This window comes from Setaria viridis, chromosome 4 (genome assembly GCF_005286985.2).
Source record: "Setaria viridis chromosome 4, Setaria_viridis_v4.0, whole genome shotgun sequence".
NCBI classification, from domain to species: domain Eukaryota; kingdom Viridiplantae; phylum Streptophyta; class Magnoliopsida; order Poales; family Poaceae; genus Setaria; species Setaria viridis.
Window position 1 is genome coordinate 3817424 of NC_048266.2, and position 26984 is coordinate 3844407.

Here is a 26984-nt window from a genome sequence, read left to right on the forward strand (position 1 = left end):
GCAAGGCCAGTCCCTCTATTTCATCACCCGGCTCCCCTCTCGCCTCCTCCGTTTGTTCCCCCGAGACGGCGAGCCGAGGCGGAAGCGGCAGGAGGAGAAGCGTTCGCGACCGCGGCCTCACGTTTTGGGGTTCGTCTCCCCGCTCTCTCTAGCTCCCCCGCCCGGATCCCATCGAATCCCAGGCGCTAACCCTAGCCCAATGCAGGAGGAGGATCGCCCGGGAGATCGCGCGCGAGGCGGTGGTGGTGGAGCGGCGGCGGCGAGGATGACGGCGCCGCGCGGTGGCGGGGACGAGCCGCCGCCGTCGTCGGCTGCGGCGGCGTCGGCGGGGCACGCCGCGGGGAACGACCCGGTGACGCCGACGTCCGCGCTCGTCTCGGGGCTCAACCGCCGCGGCTCGAGGGGCGCGGGCATGGCGACCTTCTCCATGGAGGTCTTCGACAACGAGGTGGTGCCGTCCACGCTCAGCAGCATCGCCCCCATCCTGCGCGTCGCCGCCGAGATCGAGCCCGAGCATCCCCGCGTGGCCTACCTCTGTACGTGCACTCGCGTCCTCGGGGGATTGTTGTGGTGCACTGTGCACTCGCGTGAAGTTTTGAGCCGTCTGTGTCTGGATTTTGTCACAAATTAAGCGGGCGCTCCTGATGAACTTTATCTGGCTTGGCTGTGAACTTGAATTTTTCTCAGTGTTTGTGCGTTTAGGAGAATTTTTTTCTTAGATATTTTTGGGGGGCACATGCACGCCTTGATTAGTGGTTTTATGAGAGGTGTTGTCCTTCAAATCATGATCGTGCGAGGAGTCTGCTCAGACAAAAGTTGCTGTGATTTCCCTTCGAGCATTTCTGGCGTTATCACGTTTTCATGCTTCGGGGAGCAAATTTCGGAGTATGTTCACACCCATACGAATCACAGTTTGTTTTCTACAACCATCCATAGCATCAATTGTGCCATTGCCGATACATTCCTTGGTTTTTTAAAACCAGTTTGCAAACAGATAGACGTTACTGGAATTGTAACTTGGATGATAGGCTTTGCTACTTCCTATACAAAAGTAAATGCAAGTTGTCAACCTTTTGCTGGCTTCATCTTAGATAGTTTCTTTGTGAAATTAGGTCGGTTCTATGCCTTTGAGAAGGCGCACCGGCTGGATCAGAACTCCATCGGTCGTGGCGTCAGGCAGTTCAAGACAGCTCTGCTCCAACGTCTTGAAAAAGTGAGAAGCGATCTTCCTTGCTCTATATTTTTGCATGCTATTAGCGTACATGTTGTTCTCCTTCATTTGTATTTACTCATTTCAGTTCGTTACTAGTTGCTTGCTGTTTTTTTTCTCTTGCCAGGGAATTTTTTTGGCTTGCATGGTTTGTAATCTGTACTATGCTCTGAAATTTGTTACTGCTGGATAAACCTTCAAAAAATATTACTTGGTAGACAAGTGTATCATTAATGTACTTGTCTGTAAGCCTCAGAATTGAAGTTACATTATGTTGTAAAACAAGCTACAGAGAAAGTGTAGCTCCCTAACTATATATATAAATATATAGGTGTGTTCTGCTGTTGTTGTAAAATGCTCGAATGCAACAAATAAATGTATGCACTTGACAAATGATGGTGTCTATCTATTTGTAGTTTGTTAGATGATGTGTCATGAACACTAATGCCAAGTTCATTGGATATTCAGTTCAATTTTTTTTTGAAATCTGTTGAGATAATCAGGGTTTTACAACTTCCTCTTGAATGCAAAGCCTAACTCAAGAAATATATTTTCCACTCTTCTGCAACACCACAGGATAATATCCCTAGTCTTGCTAAGCGCGTGAAGAAAAGTGATGCCCGTGAAATCGAGAGTTTTTATCAACAATACTATGAGAACTACGTTCGTGCGCTCGACAAAGGGGAACAAGCTGACAGGTAATTCCCAAGTTTCCAACCTGGGTTCTCTGATATCTGCTACAAATCTAATCTAGTCATGAAACACCATGTCCCATGCTAATGCTGCCTGCAGGGCTCAACTTGGAAAGGCCTATCAGACCGCTGGAGTCCTATTTGAAGTGCTCTGTGCCGTCAATAAGAACGAGAAGGTTGAAGAAGTGAATCCGGAGGTTCGTGCTCAATGTCTTCTTTAAATGTCTCTATTGAAATGTATGGGATGAGTTTTTCTAATACTCCGCTGCACAGATTATTCGCTTGCACAAGGATGTACAAGAGAAGAAAGACATCTACGCACCGTTCAATATCCTCCCTCTTGATGCTGCCAGTGCATCCCAGTCCATCATGCAGCTGGAGGAGGTATGCACATTTCAGAACTGTAGGGCGTCTTTCCTCAAAAAGATAAGGACATTGTAATGATTTAATCAAAGAAGCTGAAATGGTCTGGTTGCATTACTAATAGATCAAAGCAGCAGTCACAGCACTGAGGAACACAAGGGGCTTGACCTGGCCGTCAACATTTGAGCCAGAGAGGCAAAAAGGTGGTGATCTTGATTTGCTGGATTGGTTGAGGGCTATGTTTGGCTTTCAGGTCTGCTGGTTCTATTTCAACTTTGTCATTCTTTATACCAAAATGGGAATTTCGGTCCTCTTGTTATTAAGAAAGCATATGGATTCATTTTATCATTCTATTCATAGTAAAGCTTGTTACATTTGGATCTAATATTAGCTTTCTTATGTGCAGCGGGATAGCGTGCGGAATCAAAGAGAACATTTGATTCTCTTCCTTGCTAATGTCCACATAAGACTCGAGCCAAAGCCCGAACCACTTAGCAAGGTTTTGTTCTTTGTCACAATTCATTTCAATGGCTTGACCATATAGCGTGATAAGTTTGGTATATTATGCTACTCTGCCTCCGCTGTCAGACTCATATGTCTCCTGAAAGCAATAATGATGTCTAGAAATGCGTTGTCCTACTGGCATTTGGTTAACTGATTTTTGAAGTAGCTGCATGCAAAACATGAGATGACTAATTGCATTCCATCACATGATGTGAAGATTATAACTATAGTTAAGTCCAAACACACACAGAGAAGCACTGTGCAACTGGTTTGCATGCATGCAAATCAAGTGTATTGCTCGACAGTACTAGTCCATCCCTTATTTTTTTTCATGCCTTTTAGTTCACTGGCACTTTTTGTTTGTCCTTGAAACAGCTTGATGACCGAGCTGTCGATGTGGTGATGACTAAGCTATTCAGCAATTACAGGAAATGGTGCAAATTTTTGTCACGGAAGCATAGTTTAAGGTATAATATTCATTACCCTTGTTTCCTAATTTAATTATCTTAATGCAAATTGTGCTCATGATCTTGTAACTGCAGATTTCCTCAAGGTGCACAACCACAGGAAATTCAGCAGCGGAAGATTCTATATCTAGGTCTTTACCTGCTTATATGGGGTGAAGCAGCAAACATCAGATTTATGCCAGAGTGTCTTTGCTACATCTTCCACAATGTATGATGCATTTTTTAACTATCACATTCAATAGAGGAGCTCATTTCAACGATGTATTGTCCTGTTTGAGACGGCATCTTCGATTTGCGCAGATGGCATATGAGCTACACGGTCTGCTAGCTGGAAATGTTAGTATTGTGACTGGGGAAAATATCAGGCCATCTTATGGTGGGGATGAGGAGGCATTCTTGAAGAAAGTGGTCACGCCTATCTATCGTGTCATTAAAAAGGTACTGTGATAAAGCATCATCATATATGATTAGCAAGAAGTTTCCTCAAATACAGATGCTTGTGATTATTTGCAGGAGGCAGGCAAATCACAGCACGGAAAGACACCACATTCTGCATGGTCTAACTATGATGATCTAAATGAGTACTTCTGGTCTGTCCATTGCATTATTTTCTGAGTGCATATCAACATCTTTTTTGCATCTTTCATTGCAAATCCCACTCCATTTCACTCAGGACGCCTGATTGTTTCTCACTGGGGTGGCCTATGCGGGATGATGGTGATTTTTTCAAATCTGTGCATGATTCAAGGCCTGTAACAATGGTACAAATTTGATAACCATCTGCAATCTGAAAATATTTCTGCCAAATTAATTGATTGGGGATTACGTTTCTGGCAAAATATATTTACAGGCTGGAAGCTCACCAGAAAAGATTTCCAATAAAAGTACAGGGAAGACAAATTTCGTTGAGACTAGAACGTTTTGGCATATCTTCCGAAGTTTTGACCGAATGTGGACCTTCTATATTTTGGCTCTGCAGGTTATTTGTTGAAGTTGTATATGGATATTTTTGTAAACTTGACTATGGCACACCTGCTAATCTTCTAATGACTTATTGAACAGGCAATGCTGATTTTTGCTTGGAATGATTATTCGGTGACTCAAATCCTTCAGAAAGACCTCTTATATTCCCTATCTAGTGTGTTCGTCACTGCAGCATTTCTACAGTTCCTCCAAAGTATGCCCCCTTTATTGAAGTACCAGTTGATTTTTTTTTTTTGAAATATGTACACATCATTGCATCATATGGTACGTGATAAAAATGTCTGCATGTCTTGTTTCTTCAGTAGATAATGCTAATGAAAGCATTGTGCTAGTTGTTCTTTAATTGCATCTTTATACCTTAACCATCTGTTAAGTTATTGACAAGTGGATTTTTAGGGTGAAATGCACTAGATTTTTGGTTTTGTTCATTAGCAGTGTTTCAAAACTGTTTAATGAACCACTCCATATCTATTAATAGATACTGAACTAATGACTGGCATCAATTTTCTACCGAAACAAATCTGTTGAACATCTGTCAAACTTGTTAGCCTTACCACTTTCCAGCTTCAGTAGGCCAATTTGCTTGTGCAGCCTTCTGCTGGTACCTTCTACTGACCCCAAAATTTTGCAACCTCATCACAGTCATGTTCTGGACATGCTCAAGTTTGGAGCTTATGATGTCTTTACACAGATTAATGCAACATTTAGTTTCTAGTCCAAAGTATGACTGATTTTCTTATTTAATTGATGGCAGGCATTTTAGACTTTATTCTGAACTTTCCTGGTTCTCATAAATGCAAGTTCATCGATGCCTTGAGAAATATTCTGAAGATCATAGTTAGTGCCGCATGGGCTGTGATTCTTCCATTTTTCTACATGAGCACAGCACCAAAAGTCAACTTACCTCTGAAAGACCTGGAAAAATGGTTACGTTATGTGAAAGGGGTGCCAACTCTGTATATGCTGGCTGTGGCAGTGTACCTTATACCAAATATCCTTAGTGCAGCACTCTTTCTGTTTCCAATGTTCCGAAGGTGGATAGAAAATTCTGACTGGCACATTGTTAGACTGCTTCTGTGGTGGTCTCAGGTATTTGATTCAATCTATATTATGTTTGCTTTTGTTGTCTATATTTTAGGAAAGTGATCATGAAACATGTCTGGTATTAAAACTCATTCCAATTATTTTCCTGTAAGACAGCATTTTTTACTTGGCAAAACTTAAGCTAATGTTTGACTGGATTCAATGGAATTTCAAGAATGCACTTGATCACATAACTTGTCATGTTCTTTCTTCATAAATTTCCTGGAGCTATTTTTTCCAAGAACTAAAGTTTGTTTAATTTTGCAAAATGCATTTGATGATTTCTTTGATTACACGTTGTGAATGTAAAGTTCAGATTCGAATGGCAGCTATATTCTTCAAATTTGTTAGAACATCATGAATTATCGTAAATTTGGATTGTTATGTTACCATCATCTTGAATGCCATACTGCCAGTTATATGCCAATCACTTGTTATTTGTTATGCATCCCAGTATTCCTAGTTAAGAAAAATTAGCTCATAAAACAGTCTAAGTACAAAATGGCAAAGGGCTTCTGTTGCAAAGGAAGAAATTATTCCATCTTTTGATCTTTGTTTGAGAAAATGTAGTATTGGTAATTGCATAATTCTTCAAAGCTTACGACCATAGTGGATGCTCTCTTCTCCAACATTATTGTTAACCCAAACATTTCATATTGGATTTGTTAGAGCTACTTTACTAAACGAGGATATCATATTTTGTGCCACTCCAGCAAATGGAGGTTGTGATTTGCATAACTACTTCTGTAGTCAAGATAATCAATATATTTGGTATACCGACCTACTTCAATAGCCTGCACCCAAACAATGTATCTGAGTTTTTTTTCCTTTTTTATTTTTCTCCTTCTCCATTGTTTTTCTGCATCAAAATGATTCCATGTACATTTCATTTCCATTTTCTTTATATTTTTTGAAAGGCATTTTCTTTATATTATGGTCCATTCCTGCATGTTCGAGTATTTTTTTATATTATGGTCCATACACTTGTTATATCATCCTAACTGCACGATATGTTGCAGAAACGAATTTATGTTGGCCGTGGGATGCACGAAAGCCAAGTTTCACTATTTAAGTAAGTTCACATGCTATTTGTTTATTTATTATTATTATTATTACTAGTGCTCTTCTTTCTGTGGATACTTATTTTATTCTATTCAACTCAAAAGGTATACATTCTTTTGGATTTTGCTGCTATGCTCCAAATTTTCGTTCAGCTACTTTGTACAAGTAAGTTCTCCAATTAGATGTTTTGCAACGATGCTTTTACATGCTAGATCTGAACCTCATTCTCATCTTGCTTTGCAGATTCAACCTCTGATAAAGCCAACAAAGGACGTAATGGGTGTTCATAATATCCGTTATGAGTGGCATGAATTTTTCCCTAATGGTAGTTGATTATTTCCTAACTTTCTTTTCGGGTGGGGGATCTTCATTGAGGGAACCCTTTTCTTTGATTAATAATAGCTACTGCTTTCTGCAGCATCCTATAATATTGGTGCTATACTGTCGCTCTGGGCTCCTGTTCTCCTGGTACGAACGTATTTAACGTACATATTATCTAGCTAGTAATATCATCTTGTTCTTCTTTGATTTGAAACATGAACCGTAACTCTAATATTCATTTGTGTTGCCTTTAATTATTGCAGGTCTATTTAATGGATACACAGATATGGTATGCCATCTTCTCTACAATATTTGGTGGCATGACTGGTGCACTTGGGCGACTTGGGGAGGTAATAAATGAATCTAAAACCATTATATGGTACTTGTTATCTTATTTAAGGTCAATATGAGCATTAGAATGTTTAGAGAGCCTGATCACCAAATAATTGTTTTGTGATGGCTTCTATGCTAAGGAGTTGTATGCAATATATTGTTTGTATGGAAAAATCTTACTGAAAAATCTGCAGCCCTAGAATCCATAAAATTCAATTGAACAGATAATTTTAGAATGTTCATTTACCATTTCACAAGGAATATTCATGTTTGTAAGGATCTGTTTGCTGGCAGACTCTGTTGTTTATGTTACAAGGTTTTGTTGCTCTATTTGTATGACATATTTTTTTAATGATATATTATTATGAAACTGAGCACAGAGACTTATTTTGATGGTTTGTTGCATGCACAGTCAGATTCACTCCTTTAATTGTTGCTGCATTTGTATTGTTATATTTTGTAAACAAAAATGTTATTGGCCTTCTGTATAGGTAACCACGTGAGCAACATTAATGTTTTAGTTGAATGATCCTGATCTAGTTTCTAATCATGTTATGAAATTTTTCTGCATCAGATACGAACATTGGGAATGCTGAGATCACGATTCCATTCTTTGCCTGGAGCCTTCAATACGTATTTGGTGCCATCAGATAAAAGCAGAAACAGGCGCTTTTCACTCGCAAAGCGCTTTGCTGAGGTCTCAAATGACCGTAAATTTTGGTATGATTCCCCTAATAAATCAATGAAACGTCTTAATAGAAATTATTGATAAACAGGTTTCTCCCAACAAGAGAACTGAAGCTGCCAAGTTTGCTCAATTGTGGAATGAAGTAATATGCAGTTTCCGGGAAGAAGATCTTATAAGCGATAGGTGATGCACTTACCTTCTGTTCAGTAAGAAAACATAGAAAATATTATCGTTGCAGCAAAGCTGACAAACTCTGTATCCCACAGGGAGATGGACTTGTTAGGGGTTCCTTATTCGTCAGACCCCAGCCTCAAATTGATGCAGTGGCCACTGTTCTTGCTTGCTAGCAAGGTTTGAAAATAGATTTATACCTTATTTGCACGTTGGTGGTAAAAAAATTTTATAGCAAGTTATTTTGTGATGCAGATACCTATAGCATTAGACATGGCAGCACAATTTCGACCTAGAGATTCAGATCTTTGGAAACGTATATGTGCAGATGAGTACATGAAATGTGCTGTACTGGAATGTTACGAATCATTCAAACTTGTTCTTAATGTACTGGTGGTTGGAGAAAATGAGAAAAGGTATCTTCCAATATTTTTCACTTTTTCATGCCTTTTATTTGAGGCATATTCTTTCATTCTATTTAAGTATTTCTTCATGAGAAAAGGAGTTAACGCTGTCACTGAAAATTCTTATCTGTATTGCTGTAACCTACTTCCAGTGTAGGGCTGTAGGAAGTAAGCACTTCCATATGAAACTAAGAAATAAGATGACAATAATCACCTTTTTCTTCAACGAAGCCACTACAAGTATTTATTAACCTTTTTTTATTTCTAAGATACTCTAGTTACTACACTCATTACCTATAAACATGTTACGGGTGTGGGCCCTTCCCTAGGACCACCAGTGCTGCAAGCAGCATATGCTCAGGGCTACGGATTAGAGATAGATTAGTTAGTTTGTTAAAGATAGCTAGGTTGTTAGCAAAGATTGTGTTAGTTATTCCCAAGAGATTAGCACTGGTTTGTTAGTCCCGGCTCTATATATGGAGCTGGCACATCAGGTTGAAGCAAGCAAGAAGAAATACTCTAAAAGCAGTCAGAGCCTCCAGAGGGAGGACGACTAGCTGATTTCTTCCTGCTATACCACCTATCCCTAGCCAATCCACATAAAAACATCATAAAACCAGCCTTGTTAGGATACTAGCATGGGAAGATGCTGTCGAAAATATATATTAATATAATAGGTTAGATGTACAAAGGTATACAAGACCTGACATTAACAAAGTTCCAAGACAAGACTCAAGAGCAATCAGAAAGCACTCAAGAAAGAGTGAGCTACAACCAATTAATGTGAAGCCAGCTAAGTAAATGTGGTAAAACCTTTGAGCCGTTTTCTTCTGAAAAACCATATCTGTCACAAGCATTCAGTTTGAATGGTGCTTATCTGGAGGTACTTTGTAATAAATATAGATATGTTACTTTGTAGCTAAATGGGCGAACATGCTAAGCCAACCAACTCCTTGGACAATGGATGCCATTTTGATAGAAGATCTCGAAGCCTGCAGTCATATAACCAATTGTTGAACCACATTGATTTCACTCTTCTTAGTGAAACCAGAATCAATATCAGGATATCAGCTTTACATTGCCGGACCCTAAACGAGAATAAAATAGTGTTTACTGAGCCAAGGTTACAAATCTGATACAAAGAAATCAATAGTTGCGTATGCTGCACATGTTTGCTATTTCAGTATTCAGGAACTAGCTTTTCCAAAAATGAATTGGGGAGGACACCCGAGCACTACCAAGATGTATAATATAAAGAAAACTCTGCCTGTAGACTGTAGTTAGTAAACTTGTAGCTATTGTTAGGTATGTAATATCAATTGTACTGAAGGGATATGTGTTATCCTTCCTTCATGCTGGTTGGTTTCTTGAACTACGTTGGCATTTTTACATACGTATCTTAAATTCCATGTTCAGTTGATTACATTGATCCTCTTTTGACATGTTTGTTCATTGACGTGAACAGGATTATTGGCATTATAATCAAAGAAATTGAAGCTAATATTGCAAAGAATACATTCCTTGCCAATTTTAGAATGAGCGCGCTCCCAATTTTTTGCAAGAAATTTGTGGAGCTTATATCTACCTTGGTAATTCAATGTTACTACCTTACTCAATTATTGTCTATTTGAAAATTAGAATGTTTCGACTTGTTAAAAAAGATGGTCTGTTTATGTACTTAAGGTGTTGCTGACATTCCACTGGTCACCTGCAGAAAGAAAGAGATGCCTCGAAGTTTGGTAATGTGGTACTGTTGCTTCAAGACATGTTAGAAGTGATAACGAGAGATATGATGGTCAATGAGATCAGGTTATTCTCGTTTGCGCTCATGATAATTATATACATGTCTTTCATGTCAATAGGCCCCACTAATTATCATAACATTTTATCATTTTCAGAGAGCTGGCTGAGTTTGGTCATGGGAACAAGGAAAGAAGGCAGCTTTTTGCGGGTTCTGGTACAAAGCCTGCAATTGTTTTCCCTCCTCCGATTTCAGCGCAGTGGGAAGAACAGGTCATGTCTGCAAATTATTATTGTCCCTAAGTCTTTTATTACCAAGAATGTGAGTTAGAGTACATGTTTTGTATAACAGTGTGCATAAACTCCATTGTCTGCAGATTAAGCGTTTGCACCTTCTATTGACTGTGAAGGAATCAGCAATGGATGTCCCCACAAATCTTGAAGCTCGTCGAAGAATAGCATTTTTCACAAATTCTCTATTCATGGACATGCCACGTGCACCTAGAGTACGCAAAATGCTCTCATTCAGGTTATTCTCATATAACGACTTGCTAAAAATATTGCAAAATCCTGTAGTTTTTAAGTGGTACTGAGGTAGCATAATTCTTTTTCTGTTTCTCATGGCTCATTTGCAAGAAACTGTACGTGAGATTTCTAAAAAATGTTATAACTAAAAATTATTATGCATCTAAACTATTTTTATTTAATTGACGCGGAGCATTTGACATTAACTAACTGGCATTTCTTTCCCTGCAACCTTGATATTCTGAAAGCCTTAATGTCGTAGTGTGTGCTCTCCAGTAAAGACAAAAGGCGACATTAGGACCATGCAAATATTACCAAGGATGTTGGATTTGGGTTGGGTGATCATTTTTTTACAAAAGAACTGAGGGAGACCCCCAGAGTCAAACCTCAACTTTTTAGAATCAAACCAGATCGAAAGAACAGTAGTCACTGTACAAAGTGATCGTTTATTTATCTTAAATTATGTGTTGATGCTATAACAGTGCTGGTTTGCTTCCCAAACATTTTTTAATTTCTGTAAGCTTTAAATGTCTCAATTACCACTTCCATTCTGGCTCGATCCAGGCAGCCCTGACTCCAGACCTGATGGCTGAGCTATGATCTTTACTAAAACAGAAGTTCCTTTTCTGTTTTTAGATGTTGGTTTTCTGTAAGCTTTAAATATCTCAATTGCCACTTCCGTTCTGGCTCGATCCAGGCAGTCTTGACTCCGGATCTGATGGCTGAGCTATGATCTTTACTAGAACTGGAGTTCCTTTTCTGCTTTTTTAGATGTTAGTTAGAATATGCGCTATATCAATCTTTTATATATATATATATATATATATATATATATATATATTTGAAACCTAGGGCAAGAAGCTCTTCAATTCATTTTAATTTGAAGCGAATACACCCCCCAGAAAGGGGAAATACCACTCTAGGAAATATAAATACCATCACAATGCCCTGTTCACATTCTATTTTTTATATCAACAAAGAAATTATGTCTTTTGGATGCAAGGCTGCACATGAAAAGTTTTCTCTACTACCCCTGTTGTAGTGCATGTTGTAGTTAAACAAACTGTATCTAAAATAAATAAATTCACCATAACCAATATCCGACAACCCTGTAATGTTTAAGTGTACCCTCTGGTCATAAGAGTTTCAGTGAAAAAGATTTAAGTCAACATAATTTAGTGTTGTTCTTTGTACTTGGCAGTGTTATGACTCCTTACTACAGTGAGGAAACTGTATATTCCAAAAGTGATCTTGATCTGGAGAATGAAGATGGTGTATCAATTATATTCTACCTACAAAAAATCTATCCAGGTTTCATTTCTGTTTGATTTCCCTTGAATTTCCACACTTCAAATCTTTATTATTTAAGTTACCAAGTTTCCATTATTTTATTTTTCGTGATTCCTTTTGTAGATGAATGGAATAATTTCATGGAAAGAATTAATTGCAAAAGAGAAAGTGAAGTCTGGGGAAACGAGGAAAATGTCCTACAACTTCGTCATTGGGCTTCTCTTAGAGGGCAGACGCTCTGTAGAACAGGTAACTCGATCATACCATCTGCCTTATCCTATCAAATCAGGATGTTTTGGCTAACTCCCAGATGTGTTCTTTTCTGTGAATAGTTAGAGGCATGATGTACTATAGGAGAGCTTTGAAGCTTCAGGCATTCCTTGACATGGCTTCTGAATCTGGTAAGCTTCTTCAGATTCCAGGTGGAGCTTTTTTTTTTGGTCACTGCCTTCAAAATAGTTACGGATATGTTCCCTGTATTTCTTGCAGAGATATTGGAAGGATATAAAGCAGTTGCAGATCCAGCAGAGGAGGAGAAGAAAAGCCAAAGATCTTTGTCCTCTCAACTCGAGGCTGTAGCAGACATGAAATTTACATATGTTGCTACTTGCCAGATATATGGCAATCAGAAACAATCTGGTGATCGACGTGCAACAGATATCTTGAACTTAATGGTGAAGTAAGTAATTTCTTCTGAGAAAGAAATAAATTAGAACATTTTGCCAATTACAAGATATGGCATAATCTACCTCCAGGGCTAAGATGTTTTCTTGTTCAGTTTTTCGTAGACTGGTTGAGCTGATATTTACTTCAGTAGTTAACATTTAATTACAATTACATCTCCCAGAAAAATATATTGCTTTGAATTGATTTGGGTGCCAATTCAATTTGGAACTACAGTTACCCCGGTCTGCGTGTGGCGTACATTGATGAAGTTGAAGAGAGGGATGGTGACAAGGTGCAGAAGGTCTTTTATTCAGTGTTGGTAAAAGCTCTAGACAATCATGATCAGGTAGGCATATCCACGAAGTACAAGTCTTTTTTCCATCATTCCAGACCTTGTTGATGTTTCAGTCTGATGTCAACCTCAGTTGCTCTTACACTTTGTATCCTGTGAAGGAAATATACCGTATAAAGCTGCCAGGACCAGCAAAAATAGGTGAAGGGAAGCCTGAAAATCAAAATCATGCTATCATTTTTACCCGTGGTGAAGCGCTCCAAACCATTGATATGAACCAGGTGAATTGAGTGCTTATGGTACAAGTCATGGTATATTGGAATGTGTTGTATTTACAAATTATCTTCAGGACAACTATTTGGAGGAAGCTTTGAAAATGCGGAATTTGCTGGAAGAATTCAATGAAAACCATGGTGTCCGTCAACCCACGATTCTTGGAGTGCGTGAACACATATTTACCGGAAGGTAGTTTGAAAACGTTGCAGTTACCATTGCATTTTCTTCATCATAATTCCCGAATCAGCAACTAATATCTGAGAATGCTGGATTGTAGTGTGTCATCACTTGCATGGTTTATGTCAAACCAAGAAACGAGCTTTGTGACAATAGGACAGAGGGTCCTAGCTAATCCATTGAAGTAAGTATGCACCATTTTCTTTATTCATACTGGAATGAAACAAAATCAGTTATTATTTTACTGGACACTTGAGTGTCTTATGCGTTGTGATACAATGTTGGATCTGCTGAGCATCTGTGGCAAAACTATCTCCTAGAAAACGAATGCAAGATGATCTTTAAGAATTCTTTCTGTCCTTGAAAGTCGAATGCACATGAACATGTGTTCGAGTCTGAGATTGGAAGTAAATAAGATTTTACAGATTAGATCAACAATGGACATTGCTCGAAACTTTATTTTCTTTGAAGCTTTTCAATTTTAAGCATTTTGTGAGTATATATGTGGCATTACTGTCTAAAAGGGCATAAAACATCAGACATATAGTCTAAACGCTGACATACTTTGTTTTCTGGGCAGGGTACGATTTCACTATGGACACCCTGATGTGTTCGATAGGATTTTTCACATTACAAGAGGAGGCATTAGCAAGGCTTCCTGTGGTATAAATTTAAGTGAAGACATTTTTGCTGGTATGTGCTTCTTCATATATTTCCAGGTCTTGCCCATTTGTGCACTTGAAGGCACAGAGTTAAAAAAAAATTTCAGGTTTCAACTCAACTCTAAGACGTGGAAACGTCACCCATCATGAGTACATCCAAGTGGGAAAAGGACGTGATGTCGGTCTTAACCAAATTTCTCTCTTTGAGGCTAAAGTGGCTTGTGGAAATGGGGAGCAAGTACTTAGCAGAGATATCTACAGGCTGGGTCATCGCTTTGACTTCTTCCGAATGCTTTCGTGCTACTTCACAACTGTGGGGTTTTATATTAGCTCAATGGTAATGTATATAGAAAAATAGAATGCACAGCATTTGTTACAATTCGCCGCAATGCATATTGTCTCATACTGTTGTCTTAATTTTGTGCAGATGGTTGTCATCATAGTGTATGTGTTCTTGTACGGAAGACTTTACTTAGCATTAAGTGGACTTGAGTTTGCAATTATGAAGCAAGCACGGATGAGAGGGAACCGTGCACTTCAAGCGGCTATGGGATCTCAGTCTATTGTGCAGCTAGGTCTTTTGATGGCCTTGCCCATGTTTATGGAGATTGGCCTAGAAAGAGGCTTCAGAAGTGCCCTAGGGGATTTCATAATCATGCAGCTCCAGCTCTGTTCAGTGTTCTTCACTTTCTCACTTGGGACTAAGTCACATTATTTTGGCCGCACAATCCTGCATGGTGGTGCAAAATATAGAGCGACTGGCAGAGGCTTTGTGGTCCGCCATGTAAGGTTTGCTGAGAATTATAGAATGTACTCCAGAAGCCATTTTGTGAAAGGACTTGAACTGATGTTACTGCTAGTAGTCTATCAGTTGTATGGTGACGTTGCTACAGATTCGACTACCTATATACTCCTGACATCATCAATGTGGTTCTTGGTTATCACTTGGCTATTTGCTCCATTCCTCTTCAATCCATCAGGTTTTGAGTGGCAGAAAATAGTAGATGACTGGGATGACTGGAGCAAGTGGATTAGCAGTCGAGGTGGGATTGGGGTTCCTTCTAACAAAGCTTGGGAATCCTGGTGGGAGGAGGAGCAGGAACATTTACAATCTACAGGTCTTTTGGGCCGTTTCTGGGAGATTGTTTTGTCTCTCAGATTCTTCATATTCCAATATGGTATCATATATCACCTGAATATCTCTGCTGGCAACAAAAGCATCTCTGTAAGTTCTTTATTTCGTTTGAGTTTCTTTCTTCAAGTCAACTTGAGCCAAATGAGTCCTGCTACCACAAGGCTGGTGGATAAACCACTTAAATATTGTCTGAATTTCCTTTTGTTGTTTAAAAGCATTATTTAACACTATGATTGCGGCTCTCCACTAAAGAAAATATGATTTTTTGGCTTCAGGTTTACGGTCTTTCTTGGTTGGTTATCATTGTTGTAGTGCTGGTCTTAAAGGTAAATTTCATTTGCCTGCTAGTTTTCGAATCTAAGTAGTTGCTGTTCTTCAAAAAGATGTTGTCCTTGTTCAGTTGCTGATCAGGATATTTCTTTAGGTGGTATCCATGGGAAGAAAGAAATTTAGTGCCGATTACCAGCTTATGTTCCGGCTGCTTAAATTGTCCTTGTTCATTGGATCTGTTGGAACGCTGGCAGTTCTATTCACCGTCTTACACCTTACAGTTGGTGACATATTTGCTAGTTTCCTTGCATTTGCACCCACAGGATGGGCGATTCTGCAGGTACATCCATTGGCATTACCCCTCTAATTTCAATTGTGAAGCACTAAATTTCATATGGTATGCCTAGTGTCAATTAAAATAATTTGTCAAATAAAAAGGGAATGACTCCACATAATTCGGCTATTTTCTGTATGCGTCAGTCAAATTCTGTATCCAATAAGGTTGTGCCACATAATGAAGGCTGCAAATGTAAATGTGGGCAAGGAAGAAAAAAAATCAGCCAGATTTTCAGTGACACAACAACAACCAAAAACTGACTGAAAGAAACATGGACTTTAGTCGAAAAATGAATCTGTCAATGTGCAAACAGAAAGGGCGCCAAAATTGTACAGATCCGACTAAAAACATCAACTTGTGGATCATTACCACCAAAAGCAAAGAAATTCGTACCATCAAGCTTATTGGTCGCCAACTGCAGAGCATGTGACCTTAAAATTTCATGTTGTCAAGAAGTAGCTTAGTAGCAGCAGTAACAATATAGAAATTAGTTTGACTGAACAATCTTTTATTGATGTCAACTCCTAAGTAATCCTGAATGGGATCAGATACATCCATGGTGTAAACATTATGCCAATACCACCCTTCCCTTTGCTTGAATACATGGGCCAATTAAATACCTAAAAGGATTTTTTTAAAAAAGAAATACCAGTTGATAGCAGCAGACATTACTGTAGTACTTCTATTCTGTGATATAAGATGCATAGAAAATTCATGGCCATTTTCAAACTACTAATGGAAAATGTATGGCCATTTACAAACGACTACATATGAAAAATGTACATCTCCCTTTTGCGGAGTAAAACATCTGAAAAATAACTGATGTACTACCTTCCTGAAATATATGAAAACAAGTGATATTGCCAGGTCTATATTCCCTGATGGCCTACGATATATAGCTAAAAGAACAATACATCATGTTCCCTGATGGCTGCCGCCCAAACAAATTCTCTCAGCCTCTGATCAGCCGCTGCATTAGTGTATCTGCCTCTGAGAAACATCCAATGAAACCTTATCCTCAAAGTGTCTTGAAATCTGATCCTCTTGGCAACTAGTTACTCGCCTTACCCTTTAAATCCGTGCATGGAATGTGGTCATGGAACGAAAAAACAAAGTAAAGAAACACGCATCACAGAATACGATCCAAACACACTGAACGAACCAAAGTGCCGAACGAAGAAAAGACATACTGCCTGCTGAAAATCTTGTCCGCCGAACTTTTTGCTCCACAAGATCTGGACGGTCAAAAGGTGAGCGATGGAACCAAAAAAAAAGCCGGACAATGTTTAGAAATCTGAATAAAAACTCTGAACTATTAGCCCACTTTGAATACCTCTGTGAGTGTTTGGTATCTGCTGTAAAAATGTTAAGATTGCTGGATAGAACATTTAACTGATGCTCTAGTCCATTTGTGATCGTTACAACAGATATCACAAGCAAGTAAACCGGTGGTCAAGGCGTTTGGTCTTTGGGGATCTGTCAAGGCTCTCTCGAGGGGTTACGAGTACCTAATGGGGATCGTCATCTTCGTTCCTGTGGCAGTGCTCGCATGGTTCCCATTTGTCTCGGAGTTCCAGACGAGATTGCTATTCAACCAGGCGTTTAGCCGAGGCCTTCAAATCTCTCGTATCTTGGCTGGTGGAAAGAAGCAAAGATGAGGTTAGTGCAGGAGGAGACGTTCGTAAGCACAGGTTAGGCGAGGAATTAGCTCCAGGATTTTGTACATTGGTGTTGTTGGAGCCATCCTCAAGCTGCTGGCGCTTTCAGAAGTTGTTGTACACACAGGGCGGTCTTTTAGGTGTTTTCCTTGTATATTTCATACGGCATTGTTACTCGTGGTACATAGGTTACATTTTTCGAGATTTTTGTTGTATAGATGTAGACGTTGACCTGCGTGTAGCGGAACAATCATTCTTTTAAATGCAAAGGGTAGGTTAATTTTTTGTACATGGAGTTCTTTGTCTGTCTGCTATAGCGCTATGCCAATTCGACTCCTTATATTTTCATGGCTGGGATTCTGTATGTAAGTGATAAATGGGTAATGGTAACTGAACAATCTGATGACAAGAATGATAAAACAGGGTATGTAGGCGAATCTTAGTGAGAGGAAGGAGATATTGTCCAATGTTGGCTGTGTAAAGTGTAAAACCAGGGTTTGGCCTAACTGAGCAGGATGGCATGACCAGTTTAGTGCCATTGCCATCAAGGCTGAGGCCTGAACAGGCCTTTCGGCCTACCCCTATATGTGTTTGTGTGCTCACATTGTCCATGTTGTCCCAATTCAAGTTCCTGTTTTGTGTCAGTTTCATTAGGGATTCAGTTCGTGCCAGTGTTTTTCAGCTACCTGAGCTTCTTGTTTGTTTGCCTTTTCGTCCTTCTGGGGAGGAGATTTCAGCAGGAGGCGTGTTCCATGTTTTGGGGGAAGCTGTGGCAGATGGATTCTTGACCACTGCCTTCTGTCTGGGTTTTGCTTAGTTTTCACAGTCAGTGAACAAAGATTGATCCTAAACTGGAATCTGAGGGGCCTGAACAATGCAAGCAAAGAAGAAAAGTAGTAAAAGACTTCGTGAGGGATTCACAGTGGTTTGTCTGCAGGAGACGAAATTGGATTATATTGATGCACAGATCATCGGAGATACCTCGGGGCTAAGTTTATGGAGCAGTTCACATATTTACCAGCACAAGGAACAGAGAGGAGAATTCAGCTTGCTGTCGATCAGGATCACTACAGTTACTGAATTCAGAATTAACACGCGTTAGCAGGTTACATGCAAGTATGCAACCTCTTCACTACGGAGTACATACTTGGTATCTTGGTATGGACCACAAGAGAATGAGAACACTGCTTTCCTTGATGAGTTAAGGCAGATAAGCCTGACTATTTCAGAAGAGTGGCTGGTTATTGGGGACTTCAATTTGATCCTGTTAGCACAAAAAGTAACACCAACCTGAATAGAAGGCTGATGGGGGCCTTTCGATCTGCAATTGAGGATTTGGATTTTGGAACTAAAAGAAATTCAACTAAAAGGAAGGAAGTTTACATGGTAAAACAATGTGACCCAGACTAGGATTGACTGGGCATTTTGCACAACTGATTAGGCCCTCATGTTTCCCAACCGTTTGTTATAGGCCATTTCCTCCATGGTGTCTGACAATTGTCCTTTGCTACTGGTAGGCAACACTGCCAAGAAGAGGTTTCATTGAAACATTTTGGCCCAGGCTGCCGGGCTTTCAAGAAGCAGTCACAGAGGCACGGACTGAACCACTCTCCATCCACAACCCTTTCTTGAGGTTGCGCTGTAAGATGCAGAAGCTAAGGACCTGGGCAGGATCGAAAATTGGTAGCAATAAACTCCTGCTCTTGGCCAAACAAATCATATGGATCATGGATGTAGTTGGGGGAATATAGAACACTCAGTCAGGAGAAAATTTTGCTCAGAGATTTCAAAAAACAGATTCTTGCCATGACTGCTATTGAAAATCTCAGGGCAAGGCAACAGTCACGCTTGACATACCTCAAAGCCGGGGATGTTAATTCTAAACTGTTCTTTCTGCGCGTGAATGGAAAAAGGCGCAAGACCTACATTCAGAGGTCGGAGCCCTAGACACCGGCGCTGCAATATTTCAACTGCACGAGGAAATAGAAAAGGAGATCCATTCACATTTCACCTCAACTTTTGGGCCGAGTGGGCAGCGAGACAGAACGCTGGATTGGCAACCTAAGCAGGCACCGGGACCCAACGGTTTCATTGGAAGTTTTCCAAATCTTGTTGGCCTCTGATCAAAGGAGGATCTCATGAGTGCGATACTGCGATGCACTTGTTCTTTGAGCAGCGCTCCCAACACTCCAATTTACTCAACTCAGCACACATTGTTCTCATCCCTAAAACGCCAGAAGCAAGAAAGTTATCTGATTACCGGCTGATTAGTCTGACGAGCAGCATCGCCAAAATCATATCCAAGCGTTTGGACTGGTGAAAGAACTGGCCCTCAGGCAGGCAGCGTGCGGAGCGCCTACTTTATTAGATTAAAATGATTTCGTGCTATGAGGGGTGCCTTGACAACTTTGTTATTTATGTAACAACAACAATGTAGTAGAACTCGCATGCTTCCTTCTTAAAAGATATCGCAGCGTTCCTGCCTCCGTTAGAAAATAAAAAATTAAAAAGAAGATGATGTCATTACTCTCATTAACCCTATCTGTGCAGGAAAACAGAATGCTCATGATTGCGCATTCTGCAAAGAAGAAAAAAAGACCAGACAAAATTCCCTTTTCTACACCGATATTCGCATGCCTTTTGTGTTGTAAAGCAACAACCAGTCCCCCCACTGCGTTGTCTAGTTTTTTTTTTATACCACCCGATGTCAGTTTGTCGCAGGCGATGATACTTCTATTCTATTCCCTGAAGGTCCTTGCAATTGTAAAAGAAGAAGTTGGCTGCACGATGACACGAATGCTTGGACTAGTGCAGCTGCGCAGGTGCAGGCAGTTCCAGCACCTCTTCTTTTCTACTTTGTGGAGAACGGCGTGTTCCAAAGCTTGATGAATTAGGCTGGCAGGTAGGAGTAACAGTTACAGTTACAGACAGGTAAGATTTCCTTTTAGAGTAGGTAAATCGACTGCAGCAGGAGTGCAGGACTAGCTAGCCAGACGAGGTCGGTCAGTCACTTCACCGAAAGCTGATCATCATCATCAAACGCAGTGCCACCTGCCCTGCGCCCCCCCCCCCCCCCCCCCCCCCCCCCCCACACACACACACACACACACACACCACCCCACCAAATATATAGAAGAAAAAGGAAAAGAAAGAAGCATCGAATGCAGATCATTCCTTCCCGGCCGAGACATTCCTGTGGAAGCAAACATCGATTGCATTGCGGGTTGCAGACTCGCAGCAGCCGCACCAAACCGGGTAACGAACTCACTCATCAGTACACAACCAAGTGCACTCCTACAGCTTTCAGGTCGGTCGCCCATGGTCTCCCTCTAGTCTCTTCCAAGCGCACGCTGCCAATCAAGCAAGCGCATCGCCGCCTTGATCGGATCCCAGCAAGACGAGCAGCAGGAGAAGGCGACGCCCAGTCCCGGCGCGGGATTCTTGCTGTTCCTACAGCTCGCGGGCGCGGGCGCGGCGCGGCGCCCCCAATCACCAAGGCGTGTGCGCGGCGCGCGGCGCGACCCCGCCCACCCCTCTGGTCTTCGCTCGCCAGCTGCCAGCCCGCGGGGCGCCAGCCGCGCACAAGCTTTGCTTGAGAAATTCGCCGGGAGCGTGTCGGCCGCGACGCGCGGCGGGGTTGATGGGCTCCTCGGCGGGCTCCACCCCGACGGCGCGGCCACCGCGGCAGGCGCGCGGCGGAGGCGCCGGGGGGGGCGAGGCGCCGTCGACGCCCGTTTTCCTCAACGTCTACGACGTCACCCCCGCCAACGGCTACGCGCGGTGGCTCGGCCTCGGCGTCTACCACTCCGGCGTCCAAGGCACGCTCTATTCCCTCGCCGGCCGCCTCCCGTCTCTCTCTCTCTCTCTCTCTCTCTCTCTCTCTCTCTCTCTCTCTCTCTCTCTCTCTCTCTCTCTCTCTCTCTCTCTCTCTCTCTCTCTCTCTCTCTCTCTCTCTCTCTCTCTCTCTCTCTCTCTCTCTCTCTCTCTCTCTCTCTCTCCTCTCTCTCTCTCTCTCTCTCTCTCTCTCCTCTCTCTCTCTCTCGCGCGCGCGCCCACCGCGTCCTCCTCTCCTAGCGTGCCCCTACTGACACGTCGCTCGCTCGGTGCCTGCAGTCCACGGGGTGGAGTACGCGTACGGGGCGCACGACGGCGCGAGCAGCGGGATCTTCGAGGTGGTGCCGCGTCGGTGCCCCGGGTACACGTTCCGGGAGTCGGTGCTGGTGGGCACGACGGGGCTGACCCGCGCGGAGGTGCGCGCGCTCATAGCGGAGCTCGCCGCCGACTTCCCGGGGGGACGCCTACAACCTGGTGTCCCGCAACTGCAACCACTTCTGCGACGCCGCGTGCCGCCGCCCTCGTCGCCCGCGCCCGCATCCCGCGATGGGTCAACCGACTCGCCAAGATTGGGGTCGTCTTCACCTGCGTCATCCCGGGCAACGGCCGCGCCGTGCGGCGCAAGGGCGACCTGCCCTCCGCCGCCGCCGGGAGCATCCGCAGCCGCTCCGCGCGGCAGGAGGCCGCCGCCCACGCGCCGCCAAGGCCGAGGGCCTTCTTCCGGTCCCCTCTCCGTCGGCGGACGCAGGAACCTGACCACGCCCCGGCCGCTGCCCACCTCCCCGCCGCCGCAGCCGGCACCACCCGCCTCGACATCAACGTCGTCGGGGTCCACCACGTAAACGGCCACCCCAATTCCTCCAAATATTTTTTTACAGTTTTACCCATTTTTTTAATTACCACTAAACAACTCTGTGCATATTACCACCACTCCTTGATTCTGATTTGAACCTTCGCCTAGCGCCTAGTAGCAATTACCAGGCTCTTAATTCTGGCCGTTCGTACTACTAATTGAGTAATTGTGCTCGGCTTTAGACTCTAGTAGTACTCAATTAGTCATCTGGTGGTGGTGGGCCGCGCCACTGTTTGTGTTTGCTGTCACCAGTCATCAGATACTCAGATCACTATTGGTGGTTACTCATAGTAGTTTCGTGATCAACAACGTGACTCTTGTGCTGTTTGGCATCTTCCATCCATCTACTACTCCTTCTCTTTGGGCGAGTGATCCAACGCCAACTGGAATATGTTCGCCATTTTCCTTTTCTTTGGATGTAGCGAACGAACTTACCAGCACCCAGGTAGCGGCGGCATGAGCTAAGGCCAATCACCGATGCGAGAATGCGGTGCTTCTGCAATGCTTGGGATAGGGCGTTGGCATGGGCTTCTCCTCCTTTTTGTGGACAGCGGACAGCGCCTTTCCTGCGCTTGTCCCCTTGCCGGCCACCGGAACGAATCATTTGATCTTGATCCGAGTAGTCGTGGTTGGTGACGAAGCATGCCGTGGAAGTGGAACGTGCCGCCCCAATGAGTCTCCGAGCAGGCTAGGGAGAGGAGGACGGCCTTTTCCGGCTGGCGGGGCCGCGGCGGGCGGCGGCGGCGCCTGCCACAGTGCACCCCAACTAATCCCCGCGGCCAGTAATGATGCGCTGGCCCCGGCATCTGCAGGCTGAAGCACTGCAGCAGGCGTCCGTGTCCTCGACCGATGCACAGTTCATCACTTCAGGATTTTCCATCGAGGGGACAAGGAAAGGAGCAGTGTCCTAGGATGGGCCGGGGTGCATGCACCCACCGACGCTTTCGCGCACGCACCGAAGGTCCGAAGCCCCTGCGTACGACGAGCGATGTGGGGGTACACTCGCAGTACACGTGGCATGTAACTCCTGCCATCGCGTCGTACTGTGTCTCGGGCCGTCGAGCGACAGTAACGGAGACGTTCATGCGAGCAGCCTGCTGGTGAGGGGCCTGTTCGCTTCAGCTTATAAGCCGGCTGAAAAGATGAAACGGATGATTTGTTGTGAGAGGAAAACACTGTTTGGTGGCTGATAAGCCAGCTGAACAAGCTGAAGCGAACAGACCCAAGGCATTGATGGCGAACAGTGGTTATGTATCTTGAAAGTAAGCTTGCACCTCCGTCTCTGACTCTCTGTCACGCAGTCCGGCGTCCGCGCTGCTTCGCCGGCCTCGCCTCGCCGGACACCGCCACCGCTTCCTGGCGAGCTCCCGATCTTGGATGCGCCTGCAGTTCGTTCGAATGGGCAGGCCACAAGTTTCGCCTCCTTTGCGGCGGCAGACTGATATCTTTCTTCTGATTCTCCGCCCATGGCCATGGCGATTGCCGAATCGATCAGATATTGGATGCGGCTTCAGGGGTGTTTGATACGAACTCCTAAACTTTAAAGTCACATCGGATGTTCAGACGCTAATTAGAGGACTAAACATGAGCTAATTATAAAACTAACTGCAAAACTCTATACTAATTCGCGAGACGAATCTATTAAGCCTAATTAATCCATCATTAGCAAATAGTTACTGTAGTACCACATTGTCAAATCATGGACTAATTAGGCTTAATAGATTCGTCTCGTGAATTAGACTCCATCTGTGCAATTAGTTTTATAATTAGACTATCTTTAATACTCCTAATTAGTATCAAACAACTCGAGATCCCTCTTGTGACCCAATGCTTTTTATCTGCGCGTCATTGTCGGTTGGTGCTCTGAAGTCTGAATCTTCAGAAGTCAGAGAAGAACGTATTCTAGCAATTCTTGAGCGTAGGATGCATAGAGATGTGGTTTGTTAGTAAGCTGCTTGTTTTGCTTCATAATTCCTGTAAGTGTTCGAGTTCTTCAGCACAGGATGAGAAATCTTCATATAACAGGAGTGCAAAGTTCTTTTCTGAAAAGAAATTTTCTGCGCGATTCCTGACTGATCAGCTGGTGTTCAGATCCTGTAGCAAACTGGAAGCGCCCATGGACAACAGCAGATTGCTCTTAAGATTTCCTTGTTTTCACTGTTGCACCGGCGACGCCTGCTTTCTCTGTCTCAGCGTGCTACTTGGAGCGCAGCGCGCCCAGCACCCGCGCGTCCAGGTAGCCGGAGAACTCCCGCGCCACCGCCGCCGAGCGCGAACGCCTTGAAGTAGTACCAGTACTCCTCCTCGGCTCCTCCTGCAGGGTGCGGTAGTGCGGAGCACCATCGGCTCCACCGTGCCCAGCTGAGCGAGCTCCAAGACGGCTCGTCGATGGGCCATGCGTCCTAGAACACGAGCAGCGACCGCGCCGCCGCGAACCGGGGCATGCCGAGGATGTGGCGGACGCCGGTGAGGTACTCCGTGCCGCCGCTCTCCCAGATGGTCTGGCCGGGCTGCCAACCGTTCATCGGCCGCTTACCGAGGCTCTCGTAGTCGAGCACATGTGGAGCTTCTCTTCCCCTCTACTCTCGCCGCCTGCCCGCCTCCCGCGTCTCCGGCGGCGGCGATGTCAGGTCTGGAAATTTTACAAATTAGACCCTATATTGGATCGCGATTAATAGTCGCGATCCAAATTGGGGGGTTTTGTGAAAATTATTTAGGTTGATATTTTTCAATAAACCCCCTGATCTGGATCGCAACTATTATTCGCGATCCAATAGTTTGCATATAGACCCATTTTATTCTTTTTTTTTTCTGGAGAAAATCCTTCCGAGGATCCCCAGAGTCCCCGACGCCGAGTCGCCGACGCCCGCTGCGGCCTCCTCCAGTGCCACGCGCGGGAAGGCGTCACCACAGAGCTGCCCCGCCCCTCTCCCCATGGCACCACGCCGCCGTTCGCCGTCGAGAACGCGTGTGCCGGCCATGCTTCCGAGACATGGCGACGACGACGGCAACCGGCATGTTGAGGTGCTGGGCCTCTGCTTTGTATATTAGTCAGAGAAAGAGCATATGTTTGCTGGCCATTCTTCGTATTCGCATCCTGCCGCTGCTCCGTCGAGCCAAACTCCGACTTCGCCAGCGCGTCCTGCACCACCGACTCCGCCTTCAAGCCGGTGACGCGCTCCCCGGGCCGGGTCGCTGAAACCAAATCTGCATTGGCTTCGATACTTCTCATGTGATTTGATTGGAGTTCGGATGTCGCGACTGACCTCTTGGCAACCCAACGGGCGGCGCCTCGGAGAGTCGGAGCCTCGGAGCGGACTAGCCGGCGTGCATCCTTGGCGCGGTGACTGCCGCCGCGGAACACTGGCAGGCCGCTGACCTCGGACGCGGCGGGATCACCGGAGGTCCGGAGCTCCACTCGAACGCGTGCGTGTCCTTGGCATCATAGCTCGGCGCCACGGCGGCGGCTGATCTGCTAGCCAAACCGCGTTCTCGTCGAAGTAAGACGGCCGCTGCGTCGCCGGGGTCCGTCGTGACACCGACGTCGGCCGGCGCATGACGAGGCGCGTCCTGCCGTCCGGCGCCACCTTGGCCTGCGCCTCGGCCTGGCTGCCCGCGAGCGACACGACGTCCGGGTCGACGCGCACGCCGGCGATGGACGCCGCGGCGTCCGGGCGACGGCCGGCGACGAGCGCCCGCGCGGGGCGGAACTCGAAGAGGACGAGTAGGAGCGTGCACCACACGATGCACTGGAGCACGACAGCCTGCACCAGGAGTCTCGCCGGAGTAGCGGCCGTACATGGCGACAAAGGAGCGGTATCCCCATGATGAGCGCGTTGGGCAGAGTGGAGAGGGAGAAGAGAGTTTATGGACCCCCCAATCACAGCCATCTTCTCGTAGCCATTGGCTACTCGATCGCATGCTCCAGGAACGAAAACACACTTCCGAATTGATGAACTCATCGCGCAACAAAAGCTTCACTCACTTACTCACTTGAGCTGGACAGGGCCTCCGTCACCAGCAGAGCATCGGTCTCAAGAACAGTTCGACTGATACCTAGCCGTGCTGCCGCTTTGACTCAGATACACGTTGTAGAAATAGATACTCAGATTCAGATCATGGGGGGGCAGACCGATACGAGGTGCGAATCGAGAGGAGGTCTGCAGACCTGAGAGATCATACATACCGATACGGCTTGGAAATCGAAATGGGGTTTCTGACCGTGGAACGGACCACTCCTGTTCATCTGATGCAGCCGGCGGCGGTCTCTCTTTCCAGAAAGGTAAATGTCACTGTTGAGTGTGTACAAGCTAAAACTTTTAAAATCTTTGACGTACTACACGCGGTAGCATTATCGTACTGACCACAGATGACGACAATGGTACCGTGGTCTGTCATCACTGACTACAAGCGAGTCTAGAGAAAATTGTATGTTCCTGGTAAGTTGAATGGGTTGTTGTATTTGCCTAACCATATCCATCTCTTCCTCACTCGTTTCCTCTCCAAACCTTGTGCGACCTGAACCCGACCTTTCTTTTTTTTTACCAATTTTGACACCGTTAAGTGCTCTACACATGATAGGGGCAAATTCTTTCTTCATCATTTCAAAAAAGCAGGAGCTAAATAAAAAGTTTAAAATACAAGGGTAAAACTATAAAATTGAAAAAAAGGCAAAAGAAAACCTTCTTCTTCCATACCTTCTCTTCCCCTTTTCTCGGTTCCTTCTGAACCATATTACCCTTTTTTGCCTTCCCTGGCCGTAGGATATCAGCATTAAAGTGAAAGCGGAGATCTACTGCGTATCTTTGTCTCCTACTAGTTTCTCATCAGGAGCCGCAACCAGAGCGATCGTGAGTCATTTCTCTCAATCACAACACAATTTTGTGCTTAGTCAGCAGCTCTCCACTCTCCAGATACTGAAGATGATCACGGCGTTGACTAGGTCCGCAAAAGGCAAAACTGCAGTCTCAATTGAAGCTCATCAAGA

General features: G+C 44.1%; 2 protein-coding genes across 2 annotated transcripts; both read left to right on the top strand.

The window, feature by feature from the left end:
• The first annotated feature begins 78 nt into the window (after positions 1 to 78).
• LOC117851975 (callose synthase 5) lies at positions 79 to 17599 on the top strand. The gene is made up of 42 exons (XM_034733895.2): positions 79 to 536; positions 1113 to 1213; positions 1787 to 1908; positions 2003 to 2099; positions 2176 to 2286; positions 2390 to 2518; positions 2672 to 2764; positions 3145 to 3236; positions 3312 to 3444; positions 3537 to 3674; positions 3750 to 3826; positions 3910 to 3997; positions 4087 to 4215; positions 4299 to 4413; positions 4975 to 5309; positions 6323 to 6375; positions 6470 to 6530; positions 6609 to 6690; positions 6784 to 6833; positions 6950 to 7036; positions 7594 to 7716; positions 7796 to 7890; positions 7974 to 8058; positions 8134 to 8294; positions 9748 to 9871; positions 9997 to 10091; positions 10181 to 10295; positions 10400 to 10551; positions 11749 to 11858; positions 11961 to 12086; positions 12170 to 12238; positions 12327 to 12516; positions 12738 to 12849; positions 12957 to 13076; positions 13145 to 13260; positions 13349 to 13432; positions 13829 to 13941; positions 14018 to 14247; positions 14338 to 15135; positions 15321 to 15371; positions 15470 to 15655; positions 17080 to 17599. The coding sequence occupies exons 1-42, from the start codon at positions 200 to 202 to the stop codon at positions 17308 to 17310; spliced, it is 5916 nt and encodes a 1971-aa protein (XP_034589786.2). The 5' UTR covers positions 79 to 199; the 3' UTR covers positions 17311 to 17599.
• Positions 17600 to 20411: 2812 nt separating this feature from the next.
• Positions 20412 to 22380, top strand: LOC117851839 (deSI-like protein At4g17486). The gene is given in 5 exon segments (XM_034733741.2): positions 20412 to 21128; positions 21424 to 21599; positions 21601 to 21663; positions 21665 to 21871; positions 21873 to 22380. Coding segments are annotated over 5 exon segments (738 nt in total). The 5' UTR covers positions 20412 to 20950; the 3' UTR covers positions 21987 to 22380.
• Positions 22381 to 26984: the final 4604 nt, after the last annotated feature.